Source organism: Grus americana, chromosome 9, assembly GCF_028858705.1.
Source record: "Grus americana isolate bGruAme1 chromosome 9, bGruAme1.mat, whole genome shotgun sequence".
Lineage (NCBI taxonomy): Eukaryota > Metazoa > Chordata > Aves > Gruiformes > Gruidae > Grus > Grus americana.
Window position 1 is genome coordinate 2,507,123 of NC_072860.1, and position 19,200 is coordinate 2,526,322.

Genomic DNA, 19,200 nt, shown 5'->3' on the forward strand with positions numbered 1-19,200 from the left:
GTATGCTGCTTGTATTGCTCTAAAATGGAAACCAACGCTTTTCAAACTAGAACCCCTGCAATTATTTTCAGCAACATTACGATCCTTTCCATTGCTCAGCTTATTCAAGAACAACTAGCCAGGAGGTTAAGAAAAACAAACCAAGCCAACCCTAATTTAAACAATTACAGAATTAGTCATCAACGGACTAAGTAGTATTTAGACAGTAAGTTCAACATATGCCACAGTGATGCCCTTAGCAGTTGCAAAATAGAATTAGAAAACTAACATTTATTAAATCAATTTGAATTTAATATACATTTCAAGAACGTGGCAGCATAAAAGGAAATGTTTTTAGAAACAACCTGAATCTACCATTTGCAATTTTACATTAACGATCAAGGCTCTCCTGTCGACTGTTCCAAAACACACTTGACCTAAATTCTCCAATTTTTGGTACCACAGTTAATGCAGCAGTGAGATAGTAAAGATTCCAAGTACTCCCACATTTCTGGAGCAAAGGTACTATGTATTTAATCGAACGGAAGTCCTAATAAACGTACCATCAACAATCTCAGCAAAACTTAACAGCTCTGCAAAAGCATTCAGAAACAACCCATACCGTGCAGTTTACTCCCCTTCAATCAGACCCTGGTTTGGCTACTTTTCTTACACGTAGTGGACTAATAAACAGATTTACATTAGTAGATCACGATCAAACCACCAAATCAGAAAATGGTAGGGTCCTTTTGGGTCAACACAAAAATCACATACAAGTTTAACTAAATACACTTTAATAGGACATCGTTAAATCTCATGAGGGCTAAAAAACACAGATCTTAGGTACTTGGGTTGGCAAATAAAGACAAGAATACTAAGAAGCATTTTCCACCATTTACTCATTATCAAAAATATTTTTCAACTCTTCTTGCAAAACAAAAACAAAAAAAGTACAGACTGGACACGTACATCACATTTTTTCTTCCTATGGCTTTAACCCCCCACCCTACCCACCCCACAAAAAAGACGGGGGGAGAAACAAACCAAAACCAACAAAAAGATCTGACCACGTTCACAGAAAATGACACCATGGTACACTACAAAACAAAAGGAGGTGTCATTTGTGTCCAAAGGTTTTTGCTTATTTCTTAGGTGAGGAACCATCATTGTACATGCTTTGTGCCAAATCAAAATATACCTAAACATTAGGTCAGAAAGCACTGTGGGGTTCGTCAGATGAATAAAGGAAAGATGGAAGCGGTAAAGTAACTCAAAAAATTCACATACTATTTAACATGCTGTTGAAACAGGAATTGCCTTTTAAATTAGAAGGTAATGTTTTGTGTTCTAGTCAGCCCATGTTTAATTTGTGCTGTATCGTTCAAAGAGGTGACATTTCTGCTTTCACAAAATAATCTGACTTTTTTAGGGTGCCAATGCAAGACTAAGTTCTTCTGCTTGTACTCTTATTTAGGGATTATGCCGAAATAAACCATGCTTGCATAAAGCCAAATTCCCACAAAGGCGCTTTCATTTTAACACTTTCTGAGATAAGCTCTTTGACAACTTTGTGTTAGTTTTCCATTGTAGAGCCTTTCAGCCCAGGTTGAAAAGCACTGACCTTCAAAAGCTCCTTTCAGCGTATTAGCAAAAAGTGAGATGGATTCTGGGTGGAGCGAGTTATATAGCTTATTCTGTTAACAAACATCCAAAATATTTGACCTTAGACAGCAATCGATCCTCTGCCCCAGCAGAAAGATGCCTGTCAGCGAAGAACTACCCTCAAGGGGATGGGTCCCAGGTCTACTGCAGTACAAATGTCATCAAACACACACGGACTCACACCCCAATGTGATAACTGCTGTGGAAGTCTCGGTGTATCCCAGGCACTGACTGGCAGCAGAGGGGGAAATCAGCCAAGGAGTCTCTCTGTAACCCACAAAGCCACTCTCTTTTCTAGAGGCAACAGCAGTAAAATCAGTGGGAACTCAAAAGAGAGAAAAAAATAAAAAAAGGAGAGAATGATGCTAATAAAACTTGAGCTTTCTTTGTGTACAAGGAATTTTCTCGCCCCAGCCAAAACAGTAACAGGTCAAACAAAGGGAGTTGGCACAGAGGGCATAATTGATCAGGAGCGTGATCTGCGGAATTGTCAGGAAGACCAAAAAAAAAAAAAAAAAAGTGATGTTGTTAACAGGGACGGTGTATCTGAGTCAGCAGTGTGACGTCGTATCTAACCAACTGGTCTTCCTGACCCTCGTCTGGAGACTGAGCTGCTTTCTGGGCTGTTAGCTTTCTCAAGATATTTACTAATCTGCTTTTATTTTTAAACTGTTCCATAGAGTAGATAACCAATTCTCACAATCAGACATTATCTACCCTTTTCACACTGCATTCCCCAGCTCGATGCTGCGTTTCCTACAGGAACACGACGTGATTTTCTAGTCACGGTGACTGTAACTAATTGGTAATTACTTTTCTACACCATCATCTAGCACAGTTTAGATGGACTAACTAGATACCACTTTTCTACATTAAGCAGAAGCTTTGACTGAGCACAAAGCATGACAGAGTACAATGAGGTTAATATATTCCTTGCCAAAGATCTTGTGATAAAATCATTTACATCAGCAATTGATCTCAAACTATGAGGTGCTGTAAGAACTAAAAACAGTTTTAGGGTAACTCCTCCATTATCTGCAACTATTTCCCAGACACTAATACACGTAACATAGCAATGAAAAACACTTGATACAAGTGATCTAAACGCAGGAGCTCCAGCAAGTTAAACAGAACCATAGCTGCCTTAAAACTGTAGCAGTTCCCCTACGGATGGCAGGGAAAAGAAAGATAGATTCAACAGTCATATCTCATGTCTATAGCTTCATCCAAACTTTTATCATCGTGTGTACTGGCAGCTAAAAACGTAGTTACTGGTGACCCTGTCACATTGATTACACTGGTGCTTGTGCTGGCATTGCGCACCGCAATGCTTGTCACATTAATGCCCAAAGTAAGCCTAGTCTGCTCCAAGGCCTTTTCTGGCACTGCAAATGCCTCCAGCTTCTTCTCCCCGTTAGCCATGTATGAGTTTTGGCAGCCACGGCATATGCAGTCAAGGCAGGCTTTGCGATTAGAATAGCAAGGGCAGCGTTGGCCACGGCATGTAAGAACACTTGGATTTTGGGTGGCACGACCACATTTACACCCTTTCTTTTCTTGTGGCTTTTTATACACAGTTTTCGTTGGGCTTCCTGGCATAACGTTACTGCTAGGAACTTTCTCCTTTGCTTTGTCTTTTGTTTTCAGCACCCCTGGTTTGGCTTTCGGGTGAGATTTCTTAGGGGCATGTTCTAAATTCTTTTTCATGCTTTTGTTAGACAGGAGCACAGTTTTACTTATTTTGGGAGTAGTGCCTCCGTTAGGTACAGTTGCAATAGGCTGCAAAGACATTTTATTTTCCTGTTTCACTGTTACAGGAGCTGATGCTCCCAATGTTGGGCCACAGATGATGCTGGAAATGGGTAGAGGTTGAACCTTTTCACTGTCGCTTTCTGATCGAGATCGCTTTCTGTTTAACTTAACTACCTTAGGCGTCGCCGCTGTACATGAGATTCCGTGAGGAGAAGCATCTGTGGACATGAAAATGTTATGGCTAAGAGGCGGGGAAGAGAGCTGCAGGAAAGGGCCGTTAGTCATGTTTGCTTCCAAGCTGGGCTGCAAATTAGAATCGCAGACTTCAGTATTTGAAACAGTCTCTAAGCTCCGGAGGACTTCCTCAACACTAAGGAGGAGTGAGCCACCTGGTTTTATATCTTCGCTGAAACTGCAGATGTCGATGCCTGACGTACACAAGTCACTAGTAGAAACTGCATCGCACACAGGCTGCAGGCTGCTAGAGATATCTTCAGTTTTTATGTACTCTCCAGTACTACAGACATCGATTGTGTTTGCATGTTCAGGAGAAGGAATATTCACTCCGAGTTTATCTACCGAAAGCCCATTACAATTGGGCAACCCGTTGATAACAGAACCTCTAATATCAATGTTGTGTGTGCTTTCAGGTATTGACGTAAAACTAGCTGGAGGATCGGTTGTGAGTTCGGAGGTTGAAGGTACGGGGGAATGTGTCAAACACAAAGCCAAGGCTGTATCGGAAGATTTTTCTGTCTCTTCGTGGAGTGGCGATCCATCTTTGAGCAAAGCCAAAAGATCTGCAGAACAATCAACTGCTTGGATAATATCTCGTGCCAGTGGAGTTTGCGTTATGTATTCGCAGAGTTTCTTATAGCAGTTCACTAAGATGCTTAGCTGCTTATTCTCCTCAAACTGTTCGTAGTCCTTGCACCAGCTACATGACGGTTTCATCATCATCTTCTTGCCTTTACAAGTTTTGCAGACATAATGCTGACACGTGGAGTTGGTAGGAGCAATAGGGTCTTGTAGCAAATTTCCTAAGGAAAAAAGAAAGAGAAGGATCACAATGGACTCAGGGCAGGTTTCCAGGGGAGTATGGGATCAATTTTTTGTACTATCAACAACAATTGCCTGAAAAAGTTCAATAAGTCACCAGAACACGTACCATCCAAACAATGGTCTGTGAAAACGTTCACAGCCATCGTATCTGGTTTTAACACAACAACAAAAAAAACCCCATCACGCTATACTTTGTGCTGCTGCAGCCTTTAGAAACACTCTCAGCTAAGATATTACCAATTCCCTTGTCCCCTTCAGCAGTTTCTTCCACTGAAAGTTACAGAACATGCAAGATTCTATAGATTTACCAAAAGTGCAACAATAAACTCCCAAGAAGAGCTACTGTGGAGATTTTAATGAAATTAGCGAAAACAAATGGCAACGGAGCAGAGGGAAACTAAAAGGAATGTAAAAATGATGAAATATCAACCCTGAAAAGAAAGAAGACACAGCAGACTTACTTTTCATTTAGCTAGGACTAAGAATAGAGCCTAGCTTTGTGACAGTCAATGCCATGAATAAAGCACAAAGTTTTTAACTTTGCAAGCAACAAAAGCAGTTAAATGAATCCCATGAATTCTTATAAATACTGAATAAAACACCTAGTGCCAAAACAGAAGGTGCAACAAGGCGACTGTTAATGTATCCTGGGGAGTGGTGGCTCCTGGTTTCCTGAATCACAGGCACGTATCAGTGAAATAAAATAGCGGTAGTATCACAGCCATGATGCTTTAGTACTTTAAAGCGTCAACAACAGCTCATGTCCTGGGCAGGAAAAAAGAAATCTGAAGGAAGGATTTTCTCTGAGATCTTACTCTTAAGAATAAAAAAAATAATAAAAATCAGTTGCTAGAGGAATCAACACACCTGAGAGCACAGAAAGTTTCAGACACCAAGTACTGAAAATCTGGAAGGTTATGTCTCCAGATCTCTGAAACTGTAAAACCCTGGAAGAATTATTTTGCTTTTATTTAAGAACAAACCAAATAACATGTAAGGATAAAACATGAAAGAACAGAAATAACTGAAATTCTGCATAGAAATAATCCAACTAGTAACTATCTCCAGAAAATGACAGTATTGCTTTGCTATTTTGAGCCAGCTTTAGGCCAGAAAGATATTCTAACAAATTAAATTTCAGAGTATCTATAGTCATCTATAACAGGTTTCCCCTTCTTTCCAAGCAGCAGATTTTCAGCTTTGATCAGACCTTTCTCCCCATAAGGAGCCTCTGTTGGATGAGTTACAACCATCAGTGAATTCTCACCCCGATCTTCCAAAGTGAAAACATGCTGTTATAAACAAATGAATAAAACGAAGCAATTTGAGAAAAGAAAGCAAAGTGCATATATTAAAACAGACTGACATAAAAAAATAATTTCAAAGGTATTTTCTCTCATCACTCACTCACCAAGGAGATTTTCATCACTTCTATAGCAGATTCTCATGATAGTGCTTTGAAGGGATATAATGAACTGGACCTAATCGAGCGGACTGAGTTATTAATTAAGGAATAAAACCCAGCCTTTCCACCTTGTATTACCTTCCTCGAGAACCCAAGGCCTCAGGTAGAAGAGCAAGACACACTATACTAACCCTTGGCTGTAGTAGCACTTAAAATACGAAACTTGTCCCTCGCTCTGTAGTTTTTGGCAAAATGTTTCACCCCCCTTTCTAACCTAACCCTCCATACTTTTCACTATTCAAACAACTTTTGAAAATTCAACTTTTCAGGTGTGTTTAAATAGGAAATTTGCATTAGTACAGTCATTCTGCAAGACAAATTCCATGAGTGAAGAGACTATCCCTATTCCCTTTGAAATATGAATTCCCTGGTACCTCTTTGGGAAAGGACTGCTCCAGCTCTCCACCTGAGCTGTCTTTCAGTAAAAGTGGCTTCATGTAAACTGGTTTTTGAGCAACAAGTAACAAGAGTCAGCGCTGAAGTCTTTTTTTTTTTTTTAATAAATTGAGAGAAAATATAGTTGTTTGGAAAGTTGGCAGGTGGCACGCATCTACATGATGTCAAATAATGAGAACTGTCATTACAGCGCAAGTGGAACAGAGGCTGTAGGGAAATGCGCGGTATTTGAACATGGCCAATTGAAAGCGATGCAGGAGGAACACCGAATAGGAGAAGCTGTGCAACAGAGAAAGATTCAAAGCACAATTACAACAATAGTTGACGGGAAATGCACTTCACTACCAAAGAGTAGGCATTAAATTTTCTTTGCTAATCTAATAACGAAGGGTGACTCCACAAGACCCCACCATGAGAAAACAATAGCAAAACACTCTTCAAGTTAAGCAGTGAAGATTTAAAGCCAACAGATGGAGCTTAAAGTCACACAATCCAAAGCTCCCTTTAAATGACACTATTTAAACAGAAACGCAGGCAGAGATGTCCATCCCGGTCCTAAGAATGGATTTGATTTTGTGAGAGAAGTCCCTAACTCCCACAGGGAAAAACAAAAGGAAGCTTTAAATGACATCAGCTCATCTCAGAAGACATGTGCATGAGCAGAAAGAGTTCACAAACAACTGTCCGTCCCTTCTGGATCTTGAATCTTTCCAACAGGAAAGCAGAAAGCCATGCCCTGACCAACACAGGAGGCAAACACACCTAACATTCGTTCATTTAATGCTTTGAGACTTCAGAAGCCATCGTACAACTACACACATCCACAGCGCTTCCAGGACCAAAAGCCCACAGCATCAACACCCAATGAAACAGAGCAGGTGGGTGTGCTCCTTGGTCCATCCTGAGCCTCTTTTTGCTACTTATGATGATCAATGCTTTACAGATTATGAAGCACTAAAATACTTCAGAGATGGAACCAAATAAACAATATACCAATTGAACTTTTAATTAGATCTAAAAAAAAAAGTCATCACCAACTGTGCATTTTATTTCTCCCAAAATAAATTTGGCTGAAACTACTGAATGCATACAAATGCTGAAAGAGGATCCTGAAAAATTTAAATTTCCAGAATATTTGAGGAAAAAAACACAGACGGACAGACAAGACGAAACACTTTACATGCTCTCATTGGAGGAAAGAACAGAGCGAGTTCTATCCTCAGTAAATGCCAGGCAACCTACAGAGGAGAGACATTAGGAATGCCTGAGCTGTGGAAATATTTTCAGTTTGAGATCATATCTCATTGAATATTCATTCTTCGGTCAAAGTTTCTTTCTCATATGGATTCTGCGGCACCTATCACTCTCTTCAGCTTTAGTATCATTAAGCTTAAACACCAAAAAGTGTCAATCATGAGATGCAAATTCACAGAAAATTAGGTTTTGTTACTTTTAATACTCAGGGAATGATATTAAGTCAGCAACACTGTCCCAGAGATATAACACCTGAGCTGCTACCCAGAGTCTGGAGGTACTAAGATTTGTGATGTTCCAAACAGCTGGATGGTCCAGGCTCCCAAGGCATAATGCTCATTTGATGCTGCAGTTATCAGATCTTCCCAGATTAAGATTATGAACTCCACCATGAAAATAAAGCCAGGAAGGGTTCTGAGACATTACCTAGCCCATTCTCAAACTCATGAGAATAACCATACTGAGTTAGACCAAAGATCCCTCTAGCCCAGGAGTGGCCACTAGTGGCCAAAAGCAGGCACCTAAGGCATTAAGTAAGAAAAAGGCAAGCAAACTCTTAATACTTGCCCAGCACTTTATTATTAGCTGAGATCCTTCTCATGGGAGATGGGGTTTCCATGTACTCAGTAACCCTCATCTCCTCTTTAACTATTTCAAACATAATCAGTCACAACAGGCTTTGACAAGTTGCTCCCTGGTCAACTATCCATTGTGCTGAGAGTAACCTTTTTGTCATGAACATGACTCTTACTAGATTCACTTGACAACCCTGGTTCTTGTGTTGGATGAGGCAAAAATCAATCCCTGTCCCTCTCTTCCACTACTCGTGCTTTTACAGACATCTATCACCTAACACTCCAAGTTGTCTCTTTTCCAGACTGTACAGCTGTTGTTCCTTACATTGGATCACCCTTCTCCTAACTATTCCACAGTTCTTTTTTTGAGATGGGGGAACCACAACTGCAACACCGTAAGGTACAGGTGAACCGCAGCTTTGTACAGTGCCATAATGAAGTTCTCAATTTTATTCTCTATTTCAGTACTGATTTCTAGCATTTGCTTTGCTTTTCTGATTGATACTCAGTACTGAGCTGATACTCTCAAGGAGTTTCTATTGCAAGGCCAAGATCTCACTTTTGGCTGGTGCTAACACTTACTATAAATTTACAATTTATATAGATCTGCAAGATATAAAAATGGTGGGCTCTGAGAAGTTAATATTTTTCCATGTTTAAAAATTAATATTTATCTAAGGTAAATTTAATTTGTCATTTTATTGAGCAGTCATTCATCTGCATAAGGTCCTTCCACAATTACTCAACACAGTCCTTCATTTTTACAACCCTAAGTAGCTTGGCATTACTAAACTTTGCCCTGTCTTTTCTCACCCTCTTTTGCAAGGGGTATATTAATACACCAAAAGTAAAAAGCCTCCAATAAGGGGCTTTCCCTAAACAACATCAGTTCTTAACTATCCTACTCTGAGAAAGGTTTACTAAACATCTCTATTAATATGAGCACTTACATTTAATAAGCTGCATATACAGAGGAAATACTTTTAATATATTATTTACAAAATATCACAGCTGTCCTGGAAAGGCTGCTACCAGGAGGGAGGTCATTTAAACCACAAAGAATAATACTTCCTATTGTGTTCCTTAATGAGCATTACTTCACAGCTGCAGGAAGAGGGGAAGCATCTGCAAATTGTATCTCAGAGACCAAAGGGAGGGGAAGAATTGGGAATCAAAGCAATTGTTAGGTGTATGTAGCCTAGCCAGCAAATGTGATCCAAATGAAAAAAATCACTGAGAAGACAGAGTCGAACAGGTCCCCTCCTTCCATTCTCATCTATCCTCAGCAAACCTAGAAATATAATGCCCTAGAAAAGGGCTAAACACAAGTAACTACCGCCCTTGAAAAGCCTACTGAAACTTTATATGTTGCCTTCTTTAACAACTCAAAGTCTTAAGAATGATGTAACTATTAAATCTTAATTTGATGAAGTAAACTAGAAAAAAATTATGATGTCAAGTTTTGTTACAAGTATAAATAAATGTATCATCAGGGTTAATCTCTGACATTTGTCTGCCAAAGCAGTGTCTTTAATCCTTGATTGTATTCGTACCACCAGAAGTCACCCTTGTTTTGTAGCACAGCACGCAAGCGGAAAGCTCAAGAGCCTGGCAGCTCTCCGCTCCTTTCGCTCTCTGCCTGGCTGAAGCAACATATCTGCTACACACACAGAAGCAGGAGTGGCATCCACGAAGGAGGGAAGAAGAAAGCTCACCCGCACCAGTTAATCTCTTAACTTCAAACATTACAATGACTGTGATGGCATTTTTAAACCAAGTATTACAAAAAGCCTCTGGGAACTTTGGATTAGTCAGATAGAAATTCTACAGCTCTGTTAAATCTAGCAAGTTTAAAAGAACAGGAGGCTATAACCAATCTGATGAAGCACATGTATACTTGTGTCTTACGCTTAAAATTAATATGTGACAAACACCTCAAACACCAGAAGCTGGAGATTTAACAGTCAGACTGCTATACTTTCAGCATTTTCATTTCTGGATTAAACACAATCTGATTGTTTCTACTGAAATAATTAGCAACAGGCAGTATGCTTTAACAAATTGCTACATTCAAGCTTCAGAGTTAACCCCTGCCTGAAGGATGGGAGCTAGATCTCACCGACTGGTGATATCACTTGATACAGGCTTTTTGAAATTCAGCTATCCATCTACCTGCAGCTCAAGCATGTCAGCTGAAGCAGGCTCTGAAAGGAAAAGGCTTGCTCCCACCACCACCTTCCTTGCACCGCTCCCTTCAACCCCACACAGCATCTTTTTGTCGACAAAATCATCAGCTACATCTGACTGAAGAATAAGTAGCTCAATGAGGTTTCAAAGCAAAACATGCAAAAAAACCCCCCACCAAACCCACGATCATAAAAGCAGTAGCATTTTCAGAGTTTAATACAAAAACTAAAAGTACTATTTGCAAAACTATTTCATGACAGGCATATTATAAGTAGTGAAAAGGTCTGTTAACCATCTGCAGAAAAATAAACCAAATGTTTTATATGGGTGCAAGATCTGGATATTTACTAGAAAAGAAGATAATTAAATACCCTCAAAACCAGAGAAACTTCAAGAGAGGTTAGTGCAAGGGACAACTGCCAAGGACAAGACAACAGTGAAAGGTCTCCTTCCACAAATCTCAAGCCCTAACACAACCATAAACCCCTTCCAAACCCCACACTCAAGAGGGTGGTCTTGAACCAGGGGCCAATTGCTACATTTCACGAATACTGCACCCAAGTCAAAAGGCAGACTAAGCAGACAGAGGTTTGTCCTGCCCCTGCCCTGACAAAGCATCCCGGTTAGAAAAACTTAGATGGCAACTTTTAGATGGCAACTTTTCCCATCACACAGAAACCTACTGGATCACCTCGATCACCCAGCTATCCTACACCCGCTTCCCTGCGTTCTGAAAACAAATCAGCATTTGTAGCTACAACAGTCTTGGTTGAGGGGCATGAAAATGCAAGACACATCTGCAGTATTACTAGCACAAAACTTTGAACCTATATCTACAAAATACAGATTGTAAGAGGAGCTCATGACAACACTAGAAGTGTCCTTATCCTTTAATGCTTTGCATGAGACAAGGTTTTGTAGACAGAAAAAGTGAGTTTTACGCAGCCAGGTAGTAGAAATGGAAAAACTTGACCAAGGGTTTCAGCACACAAGTCTCTCTCAGATCTGAAACAGTAAGTAAAAGAGTTTACACTTGTGAACTAAATGATAGTATTTCTTCCTGAAAATACCACGTTGCTCTTCGAATTTGTCCAAAGACATTCACAAGCATTGACAGATTCCCCATCAGGTGACATGGAAACATAGGGGCATGCAGAAAAAGCATTTAAAATAAACTTATTTCAAAATTTTATCAGAGAAAACATTCTGCTGGCTGCTGAATATTTCAGAGCATCCTCCATCAACAAACAACTATGAAAAATTACCCTCATATAGAGATGGTCGTGACTAAAGAAATACTGATTGTATAACTCTGGAAAAATAAAAAATGCACTATTTTTGTCTGAACACTATGGGAACCCAAATTAACCATGCTAAGAATACAGTTAGGCTATTTTCCTGCATATTTGGAGAAATACAGTCAACCTTTTTAACTAAAGTTCAAGACAAAAACCAAATATGACAACAAATTGCGCATTAACTGTAGAAGGGACTGCTTTGTTCTCTGACTCCACCCCCCCCATAATACAGAATAGAACATTTTTTACCAACTCCTATGTCAAAGTTATATTTCTGTTTCAAAGTCTTTGTGTTTGCAAAATCACAGACTGAAAAAATTCTAAATGTATTTTTAACAAACTAGGTGGCAAAGTTCAAACTTTGTAAAGAACAGGCTTTAAAAGATAAATAAATTCATCTTTTTCACCATCCCATGTAATGATGTCTTCCAAAAGTCAAAGTTGCTGTATTTTAAGAGGTTTTAAATGGCAAAGTTAACATTTCTCTTATGAGTATAAGATAAATTTAACATATTTCTATGCAGCATAAAGATTCAAGAGAGTTAAAACTTGCTTTGAAAGTTATAGATCGAGTTAAATATATTTATTAGAAACAAAAAAGTAATGAAAACTATTTTTTTCCCACCAAACACAAATGCTCACCCCACCAAGATTAACCACGCAATCTTAAAGTAAACTGGAGAAGGAGCAAGCCCTGTGCTGTGACTGCAAGGCCCAGGACACAGAGAATAACAAATTACATCATCCAAGGACTTCAAAGTGAGTTTCTCCCTAAGAGCAGGAAAATCTTTACTATCTGGAAAGCACAGTGCTCAAGAAAGGTTGTGCTATGTGTTATTTCTCAAGCCATACACTAGAAGCAAAGAATCTTTTCTGGCCTCACACAGAACTCCAACATAATATCCCAACAACTGCTTACTCCATATTTAGTCAAACTAATCTGTAAATCATAACATAGTAAGAAAACAAAACCAAAGAAATCTGCGTTTGAGCTCACTATGTCCATAGACCTCGACATAGTTGTCCCAATAAAGATGCCTCTTGGCAACACATTAACTTTTCTTTAAACACTCTGAAACGCAATCGGTTTAAATCAATATCCTCAGGTGACCATCAGAACCCGTTCATCATCTCCCATTGCCTCAACAAGAAACACGCTCTCATCTCAAATCACATCAGAAGACAATATTGCAACCTTCGCATTGCAACCTTCTTTTGAAGCCCACTATCAACCAGCTGTTACAGTGGAAACCACAGTTACTTCTCTTCCTACTCCTCAATTTTATTCTAAGACAGAGGAGTATTTTTAGTTTAGAAACCAATTTAAATTCAACCAGTAGAACTTTATGTTACCAAAACTTATGCAGTACAATGCAGACAACCTTGAAAAAGCAGTTCTCCCAGGAGTCACACACAGGATTTCAAAACAGGAAAGGGAAACAGTGAATTTAAGTAAGGAGACTTTGAGAGGAAGAGAAATCAACCAACATGTCCTTGGCTAAAAACTGGCATATTCAGAGATGTGCAAGCAGACATTTTATAGACAACTGCCCACGCTGGTTATCTCCAAAACAAGAAGAAAAAGAATACTTGCAGCAGAAGGTATTTGATAGGTACTTAGTCCCATAGTACATGCTCCCCCATGGTTGTTTTGGAGATTCTGGTTATTTTGCACATTCTTCAGAAATTCAGAAATATTTTGGCAACCATTCATGTAATTTTTAAGGGGAAAATAACATACCTGCAAAAACTACCAATATGTAATAGCTGGACAGTATCTTTCATCATTGAAAATGGAGGAAATGAGAAAATGTCAATGAAAAATACCTGGGGGAAAAAAAAAAAGGCACCAATCCAGATTACGTTTCAAAAACAAAAGGCAACTCTGACCTGGCAGCACGAATCATGAATCAGCCTTCACTCTCCTTAAACTAGGGAGAATGGACAAGGAATGAGAGTTCTAGGCTAAACTTTTCCATCACAAAACTTTTCACTTTAAAACTCTGATATCCAGGCTTAACTCTCTTAGTCATGGCTCACATCCCAAACAGAAAATCATGCATATAATTAAGTTTTATTAGTAGTGCCAATTTGTTTCTTCTGCCTTTTTCCATCTCTGTGACAGGAAATCAAATCAAATTTTCTAGGAAGTTTAAATCTATGTAGGTGTCACCAACTATCTTCTCTTCTCCGAAGGTCATCATGTAACTGCTGCGTGCCTCAGATTCTCTCAATACAGTATACTCTAGAGCCACAATTCACTTGCATTCCGCTTGCTTGTGGTGCTTCTTCTCTTAGATATTTGTAGAAATAAAGGAAGAAGAGGAGGAGCCTTCTGAGGTCCAACAACATGGACAAGATGACACAAAGATGGAAAATTTTACGCAACTCAATATACCACCAACTACGGAGAAACTTCAAACCTAGCTAGCAGAATGAGTTCTGTAAGACTCAACTTACACTGACAGAATAAAACTTTCAAAAAATAGGCTAATACTTTTACACAAGAGCATGATGGAAATACCACCCCTACACTAATCTTTATATAGGAAAACAAAAAGACAGCGATTTTTGGTTTATTTTTTGGTAATCCATGCCATTCCCCATGCTTGGGAGTTGCTTCCATAATGCTACTTTACTATCTAGCCTTCAATCCTCTAACTAAAATGATCAAGAGCTATCTCAAAACACTCGACAGGAGCTGGATAAGGTACCAGTCAGTACTGTCACGTTGTTTCTTTGTTCCTTCCCACCCCTTAATCTCCCTTAAGCCACATGTTGTCTCACATCCCCTTACTTAGATTACAGGATGTTTAAGGAAAGAACTATATTCTTATCCTGTATTTCTACAGCACAAGCTACGGCTGGGTTCCTGGCCGCACGTCAAGTGTTCTCCTAAAGCTGCGCAACCTTTCAAGCACTTTCCCATTCTAAACCTGCAATGACCATCTTTCACACACCTTTTAAATATCTTTCAGAGGTTCCAGGATGAAGTTTTCCATGGATAAAAAGCTAAGCTGATCTGACCAGCAATCTGTCTCTTATGAGCATTTTAACTGAATTTCAAAACAAGGCTGTTAATGCTGAAAAGCCAGCTGAACCATTGAATGACTTGCAGTAACCTATGTGGTATGTGAAACAGAGAAAGCCACTTTCAGGAAGATTTTTAAGACATAGAAGTTTGTTGCATAAATTCTACTAAACTATTTTTAAATTAAATGTGGTATTAACGTGCAATTTAGTAATAATCACTTTAGTCCAGAGACAAACTCAGATTTCACCTCCTCAAAACACGTAAGGCACATACCTTCTGTCTAATGCACGCTTGGGAGTAGTTATTTTTAAGTTTTAAAAGCTCTAAGAAATATCGTCTTATACATCCCTGCAAAAGGATGCTGCATTACCTACAACATCATTTAGGAAACTATTACATGATCACACTTCAATCCTAGAAACATATACTGCAGTACTATCAACATAATTTAACCTTTATAATCCATTAGGTAAGACAGAGACCTCAAATCCACCTAGAACAGATTTAGTTGACTTGCAACGGCATACTGTATTTACATTATGACTTTCTACTGAAAGAACTGCATGTGTGCCAATTTGAATCTAAAATCAGAGCTTTAATTAGAATTTCATCATTACGTGGGTCCAAAAACTTCTGCCACCCCTACTATGCGAGCTAGTTTAAAAGACTATCGGATCAAAAGAAAATGAGTTGGCTTATGTGCTTTCACTGTTTTCTCAATCGACTAGACAATAACATTAGTTGATTTTTATAGCTGTCACTAATTTCTTCTAAAAAACAATTCTCTAAAATTAAAGGGACAATCTTGACTGCGGAATTAATACCTACAGAATAACAAAGCATTACAGAATGCATTCAGAGAGATTAAATACTGAGGAAAGGCTGATGACATAAGGAGCACTAATGTGGGGAGTAATTTCCCAAGGGGAGTCCTAGAAGTCCAACACTTGGGACTTTAACCAAGCGTAGGGGGTTTACACATTACTGATAATTCATGCAGTGTTTCTCCAATGAAGCATGATTTTTAAACATTTACAGTCAAGACCGCATTCTACTAAGACCTGTGCAAGGAAAGTACCAGACACTCAAATTTCCACGTGCATGAACCCATACCCAGATACTTGGATCTCACAGTCTAAACAGACAAATAGGGTAGAAAGAAGTGAGCATCTGAAAAGCTTTTAAATACTTTAAAAAACCCCACACTGCAAAGTTTTGGGTGGTCATAGCATTCACTCTTGTGATCATGACATCTCACAAAGTAATCTTTACTTCAGTACTTAAACTTTACCTTTTAAATCACTAAAGTTAAAAAGGTTTTGACAGTTGGATAGGCTTTAAGTGGCCTTAAATATGCAAAAGGTGTAGCAGCTCTTAGCACCAATGTGTACAAGAGAAAATAACTATTTCAGAAATATCATAGCAAGGTCAGAGGGCCACAGAAAGAGACACTAACATCTACCCATGACAGAAGCAGGAGAAAAGGAACACAAAAAGCAAACAAGAAAAATAAGGTCAATTTGCCTTTACCAGTCTGAGCTGAGGATTTATGACTGCTGGTCAACACCCGAGTGGACAGTTTTGTATCGAGCAGGACCACTCTCCCATGACTAACTGTCTGCAGGTTCAAGAAAGACACTTTACTAACTCTGTATTTTACGGCTTCACAAGGAGTCAGGTATTTACTGAGGCCTCTGTATACTACCACACCACAAACAGGAGCCCAAGACACAGAGATAATACTAAGGAATCACTCATAGACAAAATATTTGAAACAAACTGGCTACAGTTATCTGAAAGCTAGCCACAGTAGGAAAAAACAGAAGCCAAAGCAGTAACCTAAAAGTTCAAAGAAAATAAGGGATTGAAGAGGGGAAGTGGAACCATCAAGAAGTAGTTTGTAAGCAGGAATATCCATGGAAGCACAAGTCAATAGAGAAAAACTAAAAAGCATGGTCTGCTCTACCAAACTGAGAGGGACAGAAAAGCCATGCAAGAAAAGCTGGAGGGGGAAAACAGCTCAGGAATTTGGGCAGGGACAAATTCAAGATAGACGATTTCAATAGCACAGAGTGTAAAAATAAGATTGCAAAAGGCCAAGAAGGGAAGAAGTCAAGGCAAGGAGAACAAAGAACACATTTCAGAAGACTAGTCTTAAAGTGGAGAAGCTAGATAGCACAGTAGTTAGAAACACGTAGTCCCTATGTAAGTATCTAATTTAAAAAAAAAAAAAATCAGAAAAGCATTAGCATATTTTTAGGGAAAAGCAGTCTAATGACTGACCAAAAGCAAGAAGGATTTATGGAAAAAAAAAAAAAAAGCCCAGTTAGGGATTGGAATTAACAGGGCCTAAGGTAATAAGCAAGAGATAAAGAGCAGAGGTGCATCAATATTGACATCAGGGTTACATGAGGGGGGAAAAAAAAAACTTAGACAAATTATTTCAGGAAATGACGATGCAGTGATCCTGGGAACAGGCTCCCTCTTTCCCAGTACAAACAGATCTCTATTTTCTAAGACTTTAAGTGGGAGGAGCCAATAGCTACAGGATAGGAAGCATCCAACACTAGTTTAGCAGCCTCAACAGTTGAAATCCTGATCCTGTATATAAATAAAATATTTAGCTTCATAAACCCCAGTAATTCAATTAAATATCAGTGTGACCACACACATTAGTTAAGATAAACACATGCAAACATAGAGGACGTAAGTCCACTCTGTTAGGAAAATACCAATGCACACAAGACCAGGACTTAAAACCACCAGAGGGAAAAAAGGAGAATTAATGAAATTAATCAACTGAGAGGTCTATCAGTTCAGACTCCCTCTCTCAACACTGACCAAGGCTTCAAAGGAAAGTTCAAGAAAGGTTGAGAGTTTATTCCAGAGCTTCCTACCCACTTCATAAACACAGCAGAATGCAATTCCTTCCCAATGTTCCCCAGACTACAATACTGAAATTCCGGATGCCTGCCTTTGCCCACAAAATGCAGAATACTCTTTTTTGGTGGGCGAGGGAATGAGGAAATCCTAGCAGACTTTCAGCTTATTTGATTTTTATGATAATTATTTTTATAGGACAATTATCTGCTATGCACCAAAAAAAAAAATCCAATCATTGTTTCTGAGCGCTAAAAATTCCTGGCTTTCAATCTGAATTAATTTTTTGTTCTATAGATTTCAAGCAGGGGAAAAAAAAAAAAGTAAAAAGTTATTTCCCTGCCTCTATGGTCAGTATACTGTTTTGAGTATCTTTTACCACACTTGCTCTTAGTCATCACTTTTTTAAAAGCAATTAACTCCACTATACCAGGGTATTCCAATAGCCACTAATAACTACCATACCGTTCATGAAATAAAGTGACCATAATAAAGCGTTGCATTTTGGGGAAAACACTCTCTCTCAACAAAAACAACAAAATATTTCCTTTACAGCTTGCCAGGCTATTAAACACGCAGACCCCTAAGGCCCATCTATCTTTTTGAGCAATGTTGCCGCAGATTTCCCCCCACCTTCGGGTCGTTTTTTTGCGGGGGGGGGGGGGGGGGGGCGTGGTGGTGGTTCTAAACCGAAGAATATTTTCACTCCCCCTTTCCCAACTTGCAAAACAACCCCCGCCGCGGCCGCCGCCCGCTGCCCCCCGCGGGAGAAGCGCGGCCCGCCCACGTGGGCTCCCCCACCCCCCGGCGGCGAGAGGCTCCGCGGGTGCGGGAGTTCCGCGGCCAAAGGCTGAGAAAACTTTCCCGGGCCGCCTCCGTGCGTGAGCCCGGCTCTCCGGGCGAGGAGGGGGGGGGGGGTGAGCGGAGGGAAGAGCCCTACCGCGGCGTTTCCTCCGGCGGCCGTGCCCGGGCGAAGCCAGCCCGGCCGGGGCAGCACCGAGGCGGGTTCTCCGGGCAGCGCGGCCCAGGGCCGCCCCGCAGCGCCGTGCGGCGAGCCCGGGGTGTGGGGGGGGAAGCTCATTGTGCAGGGAACAAAAGAAAGATCCTCACCGCAAACGCAGCAGGAGAGGGACTGCCTGAAGTAGGGCAGGAGCTTGTTAATCTCTGTAAAGGACTGGGGATCCCCAGGGTCGTAGTTGAGCACCAGGCGGCTCGCTGAAACGTAGAGAGCAGTGGCATTCACCGGGTTCATCGCAGCCGCTCGCACGCCGCCGGCTCCGGGGTGAGAAGAAAGCGCGGCGCCGAGTCCGTGCCGGCCGAGGGGGCAGGTGGCCCCGGGGCGGGGGCAGGCCGGGTGTCACCTTGGTCCGGGGCCACCTGGAGCCGCGCGACGGCGGCGGCAGCGCGGAGGCCGCGGCGGCCCGGCGGCCCTGTCAGAGGGGCCGCGCTGGCTCCTCCTCCGCCTCCAGCGGGGCCTCGCTCCCGAGCAGCGGCCTCGGCCCGCCCGCAGCCACACAGCGCAGGGAGGCGGCGGCGCTACTCCAGGCTGCGGGCCATGCCGGGCCGCCCTCCCCCGGGCCCTGCTCCTCTCCGAGCGGACGCTTCCTCGGCCGCTGCGGGCCGCGCCTCAGCGGCGGCCCGGCATGGCGGCGGCCG

The 19,200-nt window shown here is 40.8% G+C and overlaps 1 protein-coding gene across 1 annotated transcript; it reads right to left on the reverse strand.

Moving 5' to 3' along the window:
- Positions 1-861: 861 nt before the first annotated feature.
- Positions 862-18,807, reverse strand: MSL2 (MSL complex subunit 2). Its single transcript, XM_054836107.1, has 2 exons — positions 18,655-18,807; positions 862-4,433 (listed from the first exon to the last, which is right to left on the reverse strand). The coding sequence occupies exons 1-2, from the start codon at positions 18,794-18,796 to the stop codon at positions 2,836-2,838; spliced, it is 1,740 nt and encodes a 579-aa protein (XP_054692082.1). The 5' UTR covers positions 18,797-18,807; the 3' UTR covers positions 862-2,835.
- Between the last annotated feature and the right edge of the window lie 393 nt (positions 18,808-19,200).